A 16,918-nucleotide genomic window follows, 5' to 3' on the forward strand; every position below is an offset into this window, starting at 1 on the left:
GAGCAGAGGCAGGAGCAAAGGCAGGAGTGTGTAGTTCTCTGATTTCTCTGTGTAACTTCAGATGGGGTGGGCTGTTTCTCACTATATCATCTTTTGTCCAAAGGGCATTTGCCTGAATGGCCTTGTTCTATTTGGGCAGACATGGGGAATGGGGCCATCCAGAAAACTTTCTTTGCATTCTTCTCCTTTGTGCCAATATAAGCCCAAATGTTTAGGCTCCTGATTTATTTCTGATTTTAATGATAAAAATCTTTCCTTTTTCTGTACCTTATATTCCTTTACAAGTGTAAAGGTGGTACCCACCTGAAGTTCAGACCAGGAAAATATCAAAGCACATCTCTCTTTCTTTGTGCAGAGGAACTTCAGTTCATTGAATGATGAAAAGGATGAAGATCTTAAGGAGCTGGTTTTCCAAAATGAATTGAAGGTAGGTGTGTTGGGTGGACTCAGCTGTGCTTTACATCACCCTGGGAGCTCCCTCCATTATTCCTGGGTCAGGGCTACTCCCTAGGCAGGGCAGAGAGGATCTATCTAAAGACAATTTTTGTCTCCTTTAAGCCTTGAAGGAGGGATGTGTTTGCCTTAGGGAACTGGCAAATGGCCTTATGACTTTCTGATTTGTTCTCTTAGGGGTTCATGATAACTCTTTTTATTATTTTATTTTATTTTATTTTTTTTGAGACAGAGTCTCACTCTTTTGCCCAGGCTAGAGTGAGTGCCATGGCGTCAGCCTAGCTCAGAGCAACCACAAACTCCTGGGCTCAAGAGATCCTACTGCCTCAGCTTCCCTAGTAGCTGGGACTACAGACATGCACCACCATGCCCGGCTAAATTTTTCTATATATATTAGTTGGCCAATTAATTTCTTTCTATTTTTTAGGTAGAGACGGGGTCTCGCTCTTGCTCAGGCTGGTTTCAAACTCCTGACCTCGAGCAATCTGCCCACCTCGGCCTCCCAGAGTGCTAGGATTACAGGCGTGAGTCACTGTGCCCGGCCCATGATAGCTCTTTTTGGATAGTGAGAGTAGCCTGGGTGAGGGGGGAACAATCTGTTTTCTAGTCAGTTGCTTAAGCACCAGATAAGGTAGGTGCTCAGCATGATGCTACAAGAGGCACAAAGAAGTCTCTGCCCACAAGTGACTTGTAGTCTAGTTGGAAACACATTTAGAGAATGGTATGTTTCAACTATATGATGTATTCAAAAAGAATTTAGGGGGCTAGGCACAGTGGCTCACACCTGTAATCCTAGCACTCTGGGAGGCTGAGAGAGCAGGAGTGAGACACTGTCTCTACTAAAAAAATAGAAAGAAATTAGCTGGACAACTAAAAATATATAGAAAAAAATTAGCCAGACATGGTGGCACATGCTTGCAGTCCCAGCTACTCAGGAGGCTGAGGCAGAAGGAATGCCCAGGAGTTTGAAGTTGCTGTGAGCTAGGCTGATGCCACGGCACTCTAGCCTAGGCAACAGAGTGAGACTCTGTCTCAAAAAAAAAAAAGAGTTTAGGGAAGGAAGAAATCATTATGGCTTGGAATTTTCTGAAAAGACTTATTGTGCTAGAGTTGGAGGGCAGAGAACTGACCTTGAAGTAGCCCTTGAAGGTTTGATAGGTTTGTTAGGGACCAGTGGTAAGGCGTTTGGGGTGAGGGAGGGAAAACATAAGCAGAATCTTGGAACTTGTGGAGAAGGAAGTAGTGAGAGAGGCCTTGTGGAAGCACACACTGTGAGGAAGGCTAAACTGGCTAGAATGTGTGTTCATGGTAGACGGTAGTGGAGGTAAGGTTAGGGCCAGTTTGGAAGGTTGGAACTTGATGCAAACAGGATTTATAGCTTCTTGAATCAGGTTGGTCACATTGTAGAAGAGTATCTTGGGGAAATGTATGCAAGATGAATTGAAAGCCGGGGGGGGGGGGACCCTAGAAATAGGGAGACCAACCAGGAAAGAGACTGTTCTTGTAACCTACTGAGGGCGAGGACAGGACATTTGGGAACAGTAAACTAAATGGTGGTTCCCAGAGACATTTAAAAGGAAGAAATGGTGAGCATTTTTTGGTCACAGGTTAGATTTAGATCCTACAACCAAATGTCCCAATTTCAAGTATTCTATTGCATCATCCTTAGATGTTATTCAAATATTCTGGCCTTGTCAGTGTACTGATATCCTAAGTAAACTTTAGAACTACATTATACATCCAGAAGTTTCTCAAAAAATCTTTGTTTAGCCATGTATTATGATTTTTGGTTGAGAAAATTCCATCTCTCTATAACAAGGGATGAAGTATAAGAGCCAAAATCATTCCAAGCTCATTAGCATTTTGCATCATATAGGCCAGCAACCTGGACATGAGTCTGCCCCTTGCTGGCTGTATGACCTTAGGCAGAGTAGGAATGAGCAGTGGAAGCTGGCCAGAGGGGGCAGCTGTGCCAGACTGTAAGGCAGAGTGCCCTGCCACTCATCAATGCCAGGGGTCCCAATCCAGCCCAGCTCTTTATGGATACCCTGTATTCTTACTGGTTTTCAGACTTCAACTCGATGATTATAACTTTAAAACAGTGTTTCTAGGGTACATAAAATACTTGGCCCTAAAAATGGCATAATTATTTTTCTGAAGTATTCCCTTTTTGAGAGAAGTACTTAACCTGAATCTAATTTTTTTGAGCTTCCTCAGTTCTTCCATTCTCAGGATAAGCTTCCGGCCCACACATCAGTTTCTGCCAAAAGAGGAAAAAGAACTCTACATTCAACACTGTTTATTCATGTCCCTAAGGTAGTCGTAGCTTAAGGCCTCCAAGCCTAGGTATGTTTACTTTTAAAACTCTGTCCCTGATACATAGTAAGCACTCAGTATTTTATTGTTGTTATTGGTATTTATTACATGGTTCTGGATCTGTTCCATATAGTCTTAATTCTACCTGGGCAGATTCCTCATAGTGCTTTGTGGGTCCTTTAGCCATGTACAAGCTTGTATTATAACTCAAGGTATTGCACTTTGGGAAAGAAGTGTTAGGTCATAAAAGGATTCTTAAATATGGATCATATAGAAGTGGGATGGGGGAAAGGGAAATTAGAAACAAAGATATCTAACATCCTAATTAATTAAAAAAATTTTTAAATAACATTTATGGCTTTTCTAATTATTAAAACAATACATGCTCATTGCAAAAAACTTTACAAATAACATTTACTGAAGGAGCTTCTGTTTTTAAAACTGACACTTGCTTATTGAAAAAAAACTTGGAAAACATAGCATGCAGTTAGAGGAGGTACATGAGCCTCTGTGGGGCTTTGAATAGTAAAAGTGAGTATCATGAGAAAGTAATACCCGGGGGAAACAGGTCAGGATGACCTCTGACCTTTCGTCAGCTTTTCATGCTGAGTATCTAAGATCACCTCCTGTGCCTCTGCAGATAAACCAGATGACTAAAGACTGGACCCAGAAGTGGAATGATTGGCAGGCCCTCCTGGAGCATTACAGCGTGGACATCGACAGGAGGAAGGCTGGGGTGGTCATCGACTCCAGCCTGCCACACCTGATGGCCTTGGAGGATGACGTACTCAGCACAGGTGTTGTGCTCTATCACCTCAAGGTGAGGCTGGTATACTCCTTTTCTCCACTGGCCCCAGAAGTCAAGGAGGGAAAAGCCAGGGGCAGCTGCTGTGTTTCTGTGAAATGACACAGATGCCACAGAGCTGCCTTCAGGTTTGCTCTCAGGAAACTGGTCTAGCTGACAAGTTGTGATGTTTTGCTTTGCAAGTATATAGAGTAGAAGACTGGAAGTCGGAATAATCATTTGTTTTTCAACTGCTGCTACTATTGTTCTTATATAAATTACTTTTGTTCTCTGTGCCTTAATTTCCTCATTTTAAAGAATGACGCTTCTCATATTCCTTTTCTGGCTTCCTACAGCAGTGGCACAGTCATGGAGAGTGAAGTCCTAACCTCAAAATACTGTTATTGTTCCTAAACTCTGCAAATGCAGGCTGCTCAAAGGCAGCTTTCAGAGACTAAAGGGGGAATTCAGAAGATTTGAAAGTTTTCTTCTCAAATTTCCCCACTTCATTCAACCCCAAATCAACAAAATATGCACGTCCCACTTCTCCATCACTACATTTACCTGGAAAAGAAGGAGAGAGAAAGTAGATAAAGGAAGTTTAAAGCATGATGGAAGAGTCCAGAGGGCTGGGGTGGAGGGGTAGAGGGGACAACATGCATCTATCTAGAAGAAAATAGATTGAAGTTAAGGCTTTCCAAATAGGACCTGGCTCACCTGGCTCTCTGTCACCTGGAGGCTAGTCATCATTTCTAACTGAAGCAGTTTTGAGAGTCAGTGACTCCTGGTAGATAGTCTTGTATTCAGTGCTGATCAAATATGTCTGACTGTGGGAGGACAGTTCCTATGGATGGCAGAACAAACTTCATGTGGCCAAAATCCCTGTGCTTACTAAACATCTAATTTTGATTCTCGTAATTGTCCCCAGCTGATATTTAAAAAGAACAACGAAAGAGTTTATGGGGGATTTGTAATGTGCTGTTATCCCTGGAGAAATTAGGCTCCTAATGCTGCAAAACATATGGAAGTGAGATGTTAGCAAAGCTCATCTGTGTTCTTGGGGATAAGCCCTTAGGGAGGTTGTCAGTCTGAGCCTCTCAAACAGAAAGTTAAAAGTGGCCTATTTTCTGGCACAGTGGGCATAAATTATCTCAGTGAAAGTGCCTCAGGCAGAAGTGGCTGTCTACTTTTACCCTGGCAACAGATCTAAACACCAAATGGCTATATAGGTCCTTCCATTAGTCAAAACCACAAAGAGAGGTTGGGAGTCAGGAAGAGACCAGATCGATTAAAATGGTCAATATTTGAGTAGAACTGATTTTATGGTATTGATTGGGTGTGGAGTGAGCAAACAAAGCTAGAAATCAAGTAGTAGAGCTTCAGATGGCAGCAGAGGGTTAAAGGACATGACTGTTAGATTGAATTGTAGACACAGAGACTAGCAATGACCTCATCTGAACATAGGATTGCTGATTTTCATTGCTTAATACATAGTGAAGATTTTCATCCCTCCTTGGTGCGTTTCCAGTGGACCTGGATGATGAGATTTTAGTCTATTTCTAATCTTGACATCTTTGCATTTTATGTACCCATTTTTCTCCCTTTTTGTTTGTTTAGATATTGGTTTAGATGATAGTATAACAGTAGTGGTCCAGGATTCTCTGTATTTTTATTTACTTCGCTAACTTGGTTGTAGACCTAGAACTAGTCTCTGGCAATATCCTGGGAGCCATTTTCCCTTGGGTCACCTTGGGAAGTTCCTTGGGCAGGAAGCGGGCAGAGGGGAGGACAGATGGAGCACAGCTTACTGATACCCTCATAATTGCGTTTATGCCACTAATTCTCTTTGCATAAAGAGGCACATGGGGCAGAAACACAGGCACTAACCCAGTTCTTGTTATCTGAGATACCATCACTTCTTTTGTGTGGTTTCTGCCCTGAAATCTCTATGTTATGATGTGCTGTGGCCTTTACCCTTTAAGGAGGAATGTGCCTCATGATCACAGCTGTCTCTGAACTCAGATGAAGGGTTTTGGCCTTTTTCCCTTGAACTGCCCTCTGCTTCTGTTGACAGTGTCTGTGGAGGCTGGCGTCCGTTGACACCTGTGGTCCTCAGTGGCTGAGTGGAAAAAGCTGGGCTCTGGCTATTTGTGTGTATGCAGGGAAGAGGGGCAGAGGGGGGGACACAGTGAGGCCAGAGCCTCATTCATTTCTTCCAGGATTCTTCCTTCTCACAGGCTATTTTGGGGGACTGCAAGGACCTCCCTGCTATGGCTGCTGACAGTGAAACCTAGTGGAGAACTCTCTGATCACCCTGAAAACATTAATCACTGGAAAGGTGGTATAGTGAGGTTGGAAAAGCATGGGCTTTGGATCCAGAGAGACTTGAATTCTGGTCATAGCTCCCTCCTGTTTGGTATGTGGGTTTCTTGGGCAATTTATCCTCTGTAAGCTTCAGATTCCTCTCTATGAAAAGGACATTAGCCTATAGTCCCAGCATTTTAGGAGGCTGAGGCAGTAGGATTGCCTGAGGCTAGAAGTTTGAGACCAGTCTGGATAAAATAGCAAGACCTTGGTTTTACAAAAAATAAAGTCAGCCAGGTATGGTGGCATGAACCTGTAGCCTTGGCTACTCGGGGGGCTGAGATGGGAGGATCCCTTGAGCCCAGGATTTCAAGGCTGCAGTGAGCTATGATTGCACTACTGCACTCCAGCCTGAGCAAAACTCTGTTTTGCAAAAAATAAATAAGACAATACCTACAATTTGCATTGTTTAAGGATTAAATAATTATATCTATAAAGTACTCAGCATAATGCCTGTGACATATTGAATGGTTTCAATAAATTATAAAGACATATCTAAAGACATAATGTAGCACCTCTATTGCTGCATTGCTGCCGCCTTCAAATAGGGCCATGTGGTCTTAAGCACATTTGCCATAATCCAAGGGCCAAAAGGCCTTGTCTTCTACTAACTCACTGATTTATGTGTACTAACTCCAATTTTCCTCTCCTCTCTTATACTCTCTTCCAGTTCTTTTTTATTCTAGAAGTGCTTTTCTCCTATTTGTGCTTTACCCTTCTTAGAATCTGGTGTCTATTAAACTTCATCTGAGGACCAAGAAGGTAAAAATCCTGTGTTTCAATAAATCTTCAGAAAACACTTATCTTTTTGAGACTTACTAGACCACAGTTGGATCACGCTTAGCCCCTTGGGGAAAGTTATGCTTGCATGCCACTTCATCAGACTAGAGAACTTCTTGGCTGTGGCTAGTCCCAACTTCAGACTACGGGACACAACAGAGTTTGCCAAAACTTTCTGGACTTTGCAAGTGGCTGGTGTTACTTTGTCATGTATTTTTTTTTTTTTTTTTTTTTTTATCTCTGGCTCCTCAGGGGCTCCCTGGGCTGCAGAGTAAGTAGGAGGAGGGTCAGAGCAGCTGGGGCCAAAGTTAGGAAGTGGCACAGAAAAGGCTGGGATGAGAATGGGAGGACAGTGATAACACTCGACTGTGGAGTCTCCTTTGGGGGCAAGGCTGTGTCCTTTTTTAGTCTCATTAAAATGGCTTTTTTTTTTTCCCCCTATAGGAGGGGACAACAAAAATAGGAAGGAGTGACTCAGACCAGGAACAGGACATTGGTAAGTGGCAGAGAATATGGGTCTGACACTTGGGGCAAGTATTTGTGCCTGAAAGGTTTCTTCAGAGGAATCTTATGCTCTGAGAGGAGGGAATTTTTGAAGTATTATATTAAGGATCTGGTTCTCTCTCTGCTGCTGGGTTTTGGGTCTGGGATGTGATAGGAGACCCACACAGTGGGAGGATTTCAGGTCTAGGTAGTTTCAGGTGGTGGCTTTTCCTGTCTTGTTGTGGTGGGAGATCTTCGAGATGTTGGATTCTGATCCCACAGAAAAAATGGAATGGATGTTTTCCTGGGTTGTCCCCTGGCTTGAGTGACCACTGTCTCTTCTGCAGTCCTGCAGGGTCAGTGGATTGAAAGAGACCACTGCACTATCACCAGTGCCTGTGGAGTAGTCATTCTCCGGCCTGCCCGGGGGGCCCGCTGCACAGTCAATGGCAGGGAGATCACCGCCTCTTGCCGTCTGACCCAAGGTAGGACTGTCTACAGCCCTGTTTGTACCAGGTTGAGTGATGGACCAGCTCTAGATTCAGGGGCCCAGAGAGCTCAGTGAAGCAGGCTTTAAAGATGGATCACTCAGCCTCTGCACCCAGAGATCTGAAGATTTTCTAATGTGATCCTTTTTCCTTAAATGAGCCCCAATTCCAGAGCCCCAGAGTGAAGAATGACTCTCTGAAATTTGTACCTGTGTTCATTAGCTCTGTGTCCTTGGGCAAGGCTCCGAGGCTCACTCTTCTCATCTGTAATATGGAGGTGATAATAGGATCATTGTGAGGATTGAATGAACCTTATCCACATAAAGTTCTTAACAGTATGCTTGGCATTTAGTAAACACCCATTGTCATTATTTCTGTCACTATCACTGCTATTAATCTGTTCACATTCTGTTTCCTTTGGGACTGAGCTTAGATTCCTCCTCTTCCATGAAGCTTTGCCTGATTACTCCACCTGGAACTCATCTTGTTTTTTCTTTGAGTACTAGAGCTCCTCCTGTCTATTTTATTAATTCAGTATGTATGCTGTGAGTTATATTATTATCTTATCACTCAGCTAAATGATCAATTATTGAGGGCATGACTCTGTCTCACGGAACAGCGTCCTGTACATAGTATGTATTCAAAACATGATCTGTTTATTGAATTCTCATTTGTCTCTGTGCTACAGGCGCTGTCATAACTCTGGGGAAAGCACAGAAATTTCGATTCAACCACCCAGCAGAGGCTGCTGTCTTGCGGCGGCGAAGGCAGGTTAGCACAGTTGTGTTTTCTAGGTTGTTGTTGGCCTCCCTGTTTCTCCTTTCTAGAGGAAAAGCTTGAGCCTTATCTGGTTCTTTTGGGCTGGAAGTGATGACAACAGCCTCGCTGTGCTTGCTTTCCCATTCCAGGTTGGAGAGGCTGTTGGTGGCAGTGGCTCTTTGGAATGGCTGGACTTGGATGGAGATGTCACTGCTTCCCGGCTTGGTCTCTACCCTTTGCTTTGGAAGGAAAGGTGAGAAACAGCTGCTCATACTGATGTGGAACCACTGGGTTTGCTTCTCAGTCCATTACAACATGGAGCAGGGAGGTGATTAGTGTAGCAGACAAGATCTGAGTGAGGTCTGATCTGAATCAACGCGTTTTGAAAATGCTAAACTAGCGCCTGAGTTTGTAGTTGGCAGGGAAGTGGTCTTGGCGCTCATTCATTTCCTCTGGTATTTCAACTTTCTTCATCACCTAAAGATGTACATTATTTGATATTTGTATGGCCACTTTCTTGTCGCAACAAGATTTAACTGTGATGTATTTGCAGATATCTTTGATACTGATTCTGAATTTGCCTGCCTGTATCTCTCTTTAAATTCTGGCCTGCCTAGTGTGAGCTCATAGTGTATGTCAGTTAGCTTCCATAACTGAAGACTTCCTCTGAGTTTTTAAAAGATAGTGTGTGACTGAGAATCCTTTCTTCCCCTCATAACCAAAAATCCGGACTGATACATAAGAGGGGCAGGAACTATTGGAACAATATGAAAATATCTTGGGGTTCTACCGTTTCATACCCATTTCACCTGCTCTGTGACTAAGGCATTTAGTAAAGAGTTTGATGTGTGATTGTTGGTAACTGCTTTATTACTTCATAGTCATACGTCATCCACTTCTACATAGAACCCCCTTCTCATATCTAGATGCCTTGTAGGCTGGGTGCTGGGAATCATTCTCTTCCCATTAGTCACATAACCTCTGCCTTAGGGAGTTCTTGTAGGACATGGTACCTGTGATGTCACTGGCATCAGGAGCTGCCATGCACCTTCTGCACAGGGTTCTTGGTAGAGTTATGGCCCATGGTCCCTTGGTTCCTTCAGAGGGATCTGGCTGCTCTTTCATCAGACCAGCAGCATTTGATGGCAGATGAAGAAGACAGTCTTGGGTCTGAACTTAGTAGTGAAGGATGTTGGTTACAGGAACAGAAGTGCTCTGATTTGGGGAGCATGAACAGCGGGCAAGTCCTCACAAGAGGGCTGCTAAGGGTAGAAGGACACTACAACAGAAGTTTAATGGAGGAGGGTCCTAGTGCCAAGAGCTCTATGGGGTGAAGGGTAAGTCAGAAGAGGTGACATAGGATGGAGAGTATCATGGCCAAGGCAGACTCAGGATTGAGGCTGGAACTTTTGCTTTATCAGAGTGCCCTTCCCTTTTTGTAGTGAAGTCAGGAGGTGCTGTATTAGGTAAGGTTTGTGTTGGGAAGACTCACTGAAGATCTTTTTTTTCCCTGACAGTTCAGAGTTTTACAGAAAATACTGCAACTTAAAGAGCCATGGATGTGGAAGAGATATATTGCAATTGGACAAAACTGGTCCACATCCTGGCTGTACTACATAAAAGCTGTGTGACAGCCTGAACAAGAGCAAGACTCCGTTCCTACAAAACATTGAAAAATTAGCCAACTTTGGTGGCACACACCCGTAGTCCCAGCTACTCAGGAGGCTGAGGCAGGAGGATCTCTTGAGCCCAGGAGTTTGAGGTTGCAGTGAGCTATGATGATGCCACTGCATTCTAGCTCAGGTGACAGAGCAAGACCCTGTCTCAAAAAAAACCAAAAAACTGTGTGACCTTAGGCAAGTCACTGAATCTCTGAGCCTGTTTTCTCATCTCTGAAAGAAGGATATTACCATCTCTTTTCCAGGGATTCTTATGACAAGAATTGAAAGAGCAAGTGTATGTGTGCAATGCTGACAACACCCCACAGCCCCCACTGTTGGGAGGCTCTGAGGAGGAGCTGCCCAGGAAGGCTGCCTCCTTTTCTCTTTTCTATCCTCTGTTCTCAGCCCAGCTGGCCCATCTACCCCACAACACACTGTGGTCTTCTCTTGCCTTTTAAAAGTCTTATATGACTCTCTAGCCCCATGAGCACTGACATGACCTTTCAGAAACACCAAGAATGTGCCCTTTCATTCAGTGAGGACAGAGAAGGATTTCAGAATCAAGGCCTCTCCCACCCACTGCCTCCACTGTTCAGCCCCAGTACAGGAGCCTGTAGGCTGGGCTGGCCCTGCCCAGCTACCATAGCCAGCATCTGTGTGCCAGCCCCTGGTGGAAGTGGTGTGGTGATTGTCCAATCACTCAAGCCTGTGATTGGGCAAAATGACCAGGTGGAGGAACCTGTAATAGCAGAGAAAAATGCACATTGCCAGTCAGGCTCCCAGTCTGGATTTGTAGCTGTGTGTCTATGAGAGTCTCTCCCTCTGCTCTCAGATGGCATTGGCTCCAAAGCCTCCTCTTCCCTCATTTCTCTCTTTGTAGAAGCATTTGTGGGGCCTACAAAGCTGGAGCTGACTCCAGAGCTGGAGGAAACTGGCTAGTCTGCTTTCCTTTGTTCCTTGCAGCAGTAATCTGGACCAAAGAGGAATTTGTCCTTGAATATCATTGCCTATGTTCTTGGCATTTTCCCATTTGGAATTTTAGGGGCTTAACCTTAAGTGCCTAGAGCCTGGGAGACACTATTGCTGCTGCTGCTTCTGCCATTGTTGCTTTAGTAAGTAGACGCTGCTGCATTTTGCTGCAGAAGCTGCCAGACCCTGAGGCAGCGGAGGAGGGCTGTGGAAAGAAGAGGGAGGGTGCAGTGGAGTCCTGGCAGCAGGTGACCAGGCAGCAGCTGGGGGATGCTGGAGCCACCGAAGATGAAGGGCAATCATCTGATAGAGACAGGGGTCCCTTGGTTGGCAGGTAAATGAAGACTTGCTCTTTGTAATCTACCCAGACATGTAGCATAAGGTTGCTATTTCCTTTTTCACTTGCTTTCTGGGAATTTGACTAATGTGCTTAGCAGAGGGAGCCATTCTGTCTGACTGTGGCATCTTGGGTGATCACTCCAGACAGCCTGTCCTTGCAGGTCCCAGTGTTGCTATGAGGGAAACTATATCATAGCTGCCAGTTTCCCAGAGGAAAGGTAGAGGGAATGCTCTCCTAGGGAGAAGCAAATTGTAAATCTGAAGGTTGAGGAGACAGCCAGAGAAGGAAACTAAGTGATCTCAGGAAATTCAAAATAAAGGTCCCCTCCCTGCCTGTTGCATCTGGTGGTCTGTGGGTCTTGGCTGGGTTTCTCTAGGACCCCCTGATGGGCTTGTGTTTGTAATTCAGCCATTTCTGTGGTCAGACAAAATTTGGATTAGTATACAGGCATGGTACATATAAATAGATGTACAAAATGTTTCCTATTAACTGTTTTTTCTATTTTTTTGGCATTAACTGATTTTTTTTATTCCAGTTGCTATCCCTAGCCTTCTGCCTCACATGTGATACAGGGTACCTTTCTCCTTTATGTTTGTTTCAACTGTGTGTATTTGGCCTTTTGCCACAGCAGTCAGTACCAATCTTCTGCCGAGTACACCTGCTCAAGTATCTGGGCTTGTCTTTGTCCTTGGACCCGTTGCAGATTGAATCACCTCACAGCCTGCCTCCCAGGGAAGGGATGGCAGTTGTGTCAGCTCCCACTCCTACCCCCCAATCTGCCTGTTCCACCCATCCCTCTCCAGCCATCCATCTTTCACTGTCCTCCCAAGGCTGCATTTTGAAATCTTAACTTCTTCTAAGACAGGGCTGGCAAACTTTTTCTGTAGAGGGCCAGACAGTATTTTAGTCTTTGTGGGCCATATTGTCTGTGCTGCAGCTACTCAACTTTGCGAGTGTGGCAAAGCAAGTGTGCAGAAGCAGCCTTACACAATACATAAATGAATGGGTTTGGCTGTGTTCCAGTAAAACCTTATTGATAAACACAGGCAGCAGACCAAATTTGACCCACAGGCTCTAGTTTGTGGACCTCTGCTTTATTTTTGAATATTTTTTATTTTTAATTTTTCTTTTCTTTTTTTATTTTGAGACAGGGTCTTTCTTGCTTTATGACTCAGGCTGGTAGGCAGTGGCACCATCATCTCTAACTAGCTAACTGCAACCCAACCTTGAGGTTTAAGGGATCCTCTTGCCTGGGTTTAAGGGATCCTCTTGCCTCAGCCTCCTGAGTAGCTGGGACTACAGGCATGCACCTCCTGGCTAATTTTTCTATTTTTAGTAGAGATGGGGCCTTGCTATGTTGCTCAGGCTGGTCTTGAATTCCTGGACTCAAGTGATCCTCTCACCTCAGCCTCCCAAAACCCTAGGGTTATAAGCATGAACTGCTGTGCCACTGCGCCCAGCCTGGACCTCTGCTTTGATACTCTCTCTGATTTCATTCTGCTCTAGAAAGTAGTAACTCTCCTAAAAAGAGTGAATCCCTTGTAGCACACTGGTCATACTGCCTGAGGTCTGGTTCTAGCATCAAACCCTTAAGTAAGCCTCTTCAAGCCTTTGAGTCATGATGTTTCTGGGATTACGGAGGGCTGAACGCTGGATGAGGCAGGTCTGATTCTGCCTCTAGCAGAATCTGACTCTTCCCAACCACTTTCCTCCCATGCGCATCCTGGAGTGATCATGCAGTTTGCTCCTTTAGAAACCTGGATGATAGGGCTGCAGATACCCTGCAGAAAAAAACATTTGAGGTACTTGCATAGAAGACCACCATGACCCCAGGGAAAGGTCAGCAATTAGTTAGAAGCTGTCAGTTTTCAGAAGAAGCCTCTGACTCATCGGTAGTCGTACAGGAACCTGGTGGCAGAGTAAGGCATGACTAGAATCTAGAATTCTTTGTAAACTTTTTATTATGGACAATTTTGAATACAACACAAATTATCAACTCTTGGCTAGTCATTTTTATCCACACTCACTTTCCCCTATTCCTGTCCATTGGATCTAGACAAATTCATGACATATTTCGCCAGTAAATTCTTCAGTATTATGTCTGAAAGATATGGCAGAGTCTGAAACTCTTGATTCTATTCCAGGGCTTGTTCGGTGAGGACAGCCCTTGAGTGGAGACCAGCTGTCCTCTGGGTCTCCTGCCACACACACAGGTGTAATGTGCATGTAAATTCTCTCTCCCCCCTGGGTCGGCTGCCTCTTACTGCCAGGTCACAAAGGATTTCTGTTTCAGGGAATGGGAGGTGCAGTAGTAATCTCTGAATATGTAGGGAAGAATTTTCGTTCCCATAGTGTTTCTGGAGTTTCTTCTCTACTTGGTATTTCCAGCAGATTTTTAGAAGATACCTTTTTATTCTTTTTTTAAAGGATAAAACATTGTTTTTTTTGTTGTTTTTTTGTTGTTTTTTTTTTTAGGCAGAGTCTCACTCTGTTGCCCGGGCTAGAGTGCCATGGCATCAGCCTAGCTCACAGCAACCTCAAACTCCTGGGCTCAAGCGATCCTCCTGCCTCAGCCTCCCAAGTAGCTAGGACTACAGGCATGTGTCACCATGCCCGGCTAATTTTTTCTATATATTTTTAGTTGGCCAATTAATTTCTTTCTATTTTTAGTAGAGACAGGGTCTCACTCTTGCTCAGGCTGGTCTTGAACTCCTGACCTTGAGCGATCGACCCTCCTCGGCCTCCCAGAGTGCCAGGATTACAGGCGTGAGCTACTGCGCCCATCCGACAAAACTTCTTAATTTTGATAGAAAAATAATTTTGTGTCTTTTTAAAAACAACTTTCCTAATGATTTTACTAACCAAAATGAACTTGTGTTCCTCCTAAACCCACAAATCTAAGAATATGCCAGTTAAATGACAGCTCTCCCCTCCTACACTGTGACATCACGAGCTGCCTGTGACACCATGCCTGTCTGTCCCAAGTTGCCAGAAGTCCAAAGCCTTCTCTGCCCTGTTGAATTCAGGGGCTGTCTTGGAGGGGTTTAGACTGTCACCAGTTTGTCTTGAGCTTGGTTTGCATTTCTTCTTGGGTAACCCCAGACACTTCTGTGACAGGAGAGTGCTTGAAGAGCAATGTGACGAGGACCATCAGCCACCAAGGGATGGAGAAACGTCCCACAAGGCCCAGATTCAGCAGCAGCAGTGCTATGTGAACGATTTGAGGCAAGAAATCCTAGCAGGACAGATTAGAGCTGAGAAGGAACTGGAATTTGACCAGGCTTGCATCAGCCAGCAGATTAAAGAAAGTAGGTACCCACCATTAAAGTGTCTGCCTCACCTTCTCATTTCTTCCTTTTCATGCTGCCCCAGCCTTCTGTGTTCTCTCCTTTGTTTTCTTTGTGATATGATGGAACCTTTGGTATTAGGAGTTCTTTCCCATCTTTCAGAGATGAGAGGCTCTTACAGAGGGGTTGGAAGCAAGAATAAGGAAGCTAACTTCCTTATTGTCCCTCAGAGTGGGGGGCCTCCTACTCACTCCACTTGCACGTTTGTCCATGCCTTGCTGCCTGCCCTAGCACGTGCCCACTCTTGTGCTGAGGCCCCGTAGCCCTGCAGCCGTCATCCTGCCACATCACCCTGGCCAGCTCTTTCACTCCACACAGGTCTAGCCATGGCCAGAGGTGCCTGAGTCCAGGCAGCCACAGGCAGGGAGGAGGGTGCTGACCTTCTCTCTGGGTGTTTTTGGTTCCCAGATCAGCAGTGGCTGCTCAGAGAAGAGACCTGGCTGGCTAGCTTGCAGCAGCAGCAAAAAGACAACCATGTAGCAGAGAAAGAAGTTGAGGCATCTGTGGCACCTGATGTCTGGCTTCACACACATCCTGAGAATCAACCATCCCCACTTGTCCAAAGCCAGAAGAGGGTGGTACAACTGCAGCTCCTGCAGAGACACGCTGTTCGAGCTGCAGAACGGAATGCCCGGCGAAAAAGTGTCTCGTTCCAGCTAGAGAGAATCATCAAGAAGCAGAGATTGCTGGAAGCCCAGAAGAGACTGGAGCAGCTCAGGGCATTGTGCTGGCTGCAGGATGACAGCACCCAGAAATCCCCATACTGGCTCCCCAGCCCTGACGCTATGCTTCCAGTGTCTCGATGCAGAGGCAGATCAACAAATTGCAGTTCTTTGAGCCGCCGAAGGCTCTGCAGCCAGCGCTCACCCCAGCTACACAGGTACAGCCCACGGGTATTCACCTGGAAGCACTTGGTTAAAGCGTATAACATTGTTGCCCAGGCAATGTTCTTTACTCCCCAGTGCCTCAGTTTCCTCCATCTGCGAAGTGAAAGACAGGTTTACTTCTCTCTCCCTCATCACTTTTCCCTCCTCTGGCTACTCCTCTTCCTTCTCTGTATATCTTTTCAGACTCAGGCTTCTCCCTTATTCCTCACCCTCAGAGTAGTGATTCTGGCCTCTTTGATGCTGTCTTCTGAGCAAGGCTGTCAGCCTGATTTTTCACCTGCTTGTTAGACCTGGACTTCCCATGTATAGACCTGGACTACCCATACCCTGTATGTCTTGCATATCCCACCTCAGTCTCCTCCTGCTTCAAACAACACTTCTTCATTCTCACACTGCCTCCCGCTCCCTCCTCCTTGCCCTGCACTTTAAGTCAGCTTCCTGGCCCCACCTCCCACTTGGTGAGTGAGTACATCTTTTTGACTACCAGGTTCACATTAGGATCATCCTTATTTCTTTTCTCCATCACTCCTTACATGCAGTAAAGGGGAGCGAGGAGGATATGTTATTTCTCAAACTCCTTGGACCAGAGGCCTGTATCTTAGACCTTTTAATATCCTCAGGGCCTCTGCAGGAGGTTCACAATTGATGTCTGTTGGCATTGTTTGCTTACCTCTCTGGTCTTCAGGGTAGTAGGTGGGCTTTTTAAAACCTTTTTATTGTGAAAAAATTTTAAACATGCGCAAGGGTGAAAGAATAGTACACTTATCACCCGTATTCAGCAATTATCAGGATTTACTACACTTGCTATGTCTCCCCATCTTCCTGCTTTGTGATGTATTTTAAAGCAGCTCTTAGACATCATGTGATTTTAGTTCTATATTTTTAAGTATACACCTCTTAAAAATATGAATTTTCCTTATTAGCATAATATTATCACAACTACCAAAATTAAGATTACTTGATAAAATCTGAAACCTAGGTCACATTAAAATTTCTTTGGTTGGGCCGGGTGTGGTAGCTCACACCTATAATTCTAACAATTTAGGATGCCAAGGTGGGAGGATTGCTTGAGGTCAGGAGTTTAAGCCCAGCTTGAACAACACAGTAAGACCCCATCTCTTAAAAAAAATATATCAGCTGGGTGTAGTGGTGTGTGTCTGCTATTTCCAGCTACTTAGGAGGATTGCTTGAGCCCAGGAGTTTGAGGTCATAGTGAGCCCCACTGTACTCTAGCCTGGTCAAGAGAGCAAGATCCTATCTCAAAAAAAAAAAAAAATCTCTAATTGC

At 44.9% G+C, this 16,918-nt stretch overlaps 1 protein-coding gene across 2 annotated transcripts in view; it reads left to right on the forward strand.

Moving 5' to 3' along the window:
* The window catches only part of STARD9 (StAR related lipid transfer domain containing 9), a 117,921-nt gene that overhangs the window by 71,218 nt on the left and 29,785 nt on the right, over positions 1 to 16,918 (forward strand). For both annotated transcript variants that reach the window (XM_012766565.3, XM_076004283.1), the window contains exons 15-22: positions 356 to 427; positions 3,410 to 3,589; positions 7,142 to 7,193; positions 7,528 to 7,665; positions 8,357 to 8,439; positions 8,577 to 8,680; positions 14,515 to 14,705; positions 15,153 to 15,624. In XM_012766565.3, coding sequence (XP_012622019.1) covers positions 356 to 427; positions 3,410 to 3,589; positions 7,142 to 7,193; positions 7,528 to 7,665; positions 8,357 to 8,439; positions 8,577 to 8,680; positions 14,515 to 14,705; positions 15,153 to 15,624 — 1,292 coding nt within the window. The remainder of the gene's footprint in view (positions 1 to 355; positions 428 to 3,409; positions 3,590 to 7,141; positions 7,194 to 7,527; positions 7,666 to 8,356; positions 8,440 to 8,576; positions 8,681 to 14,514; positions 14,706 to 15,152; positions 15,625 to 16,918) is intronic.

This window comes from Microcebus murinus, chromosome 6 (genome assembly GCF_040939455.1).
Source record: "Microcebus murinus isolate Inina chromosome 6, M.murinus_Inina_mat1.0, whole genome shotgun sequence".
Taxonomy (NCBI): domain Eukaryota; kingdom Metazoa; phylum Chordata; class Mammalia; order Primates; family Cheirogaleidae; genus Microcebus; species Microcebus murinus.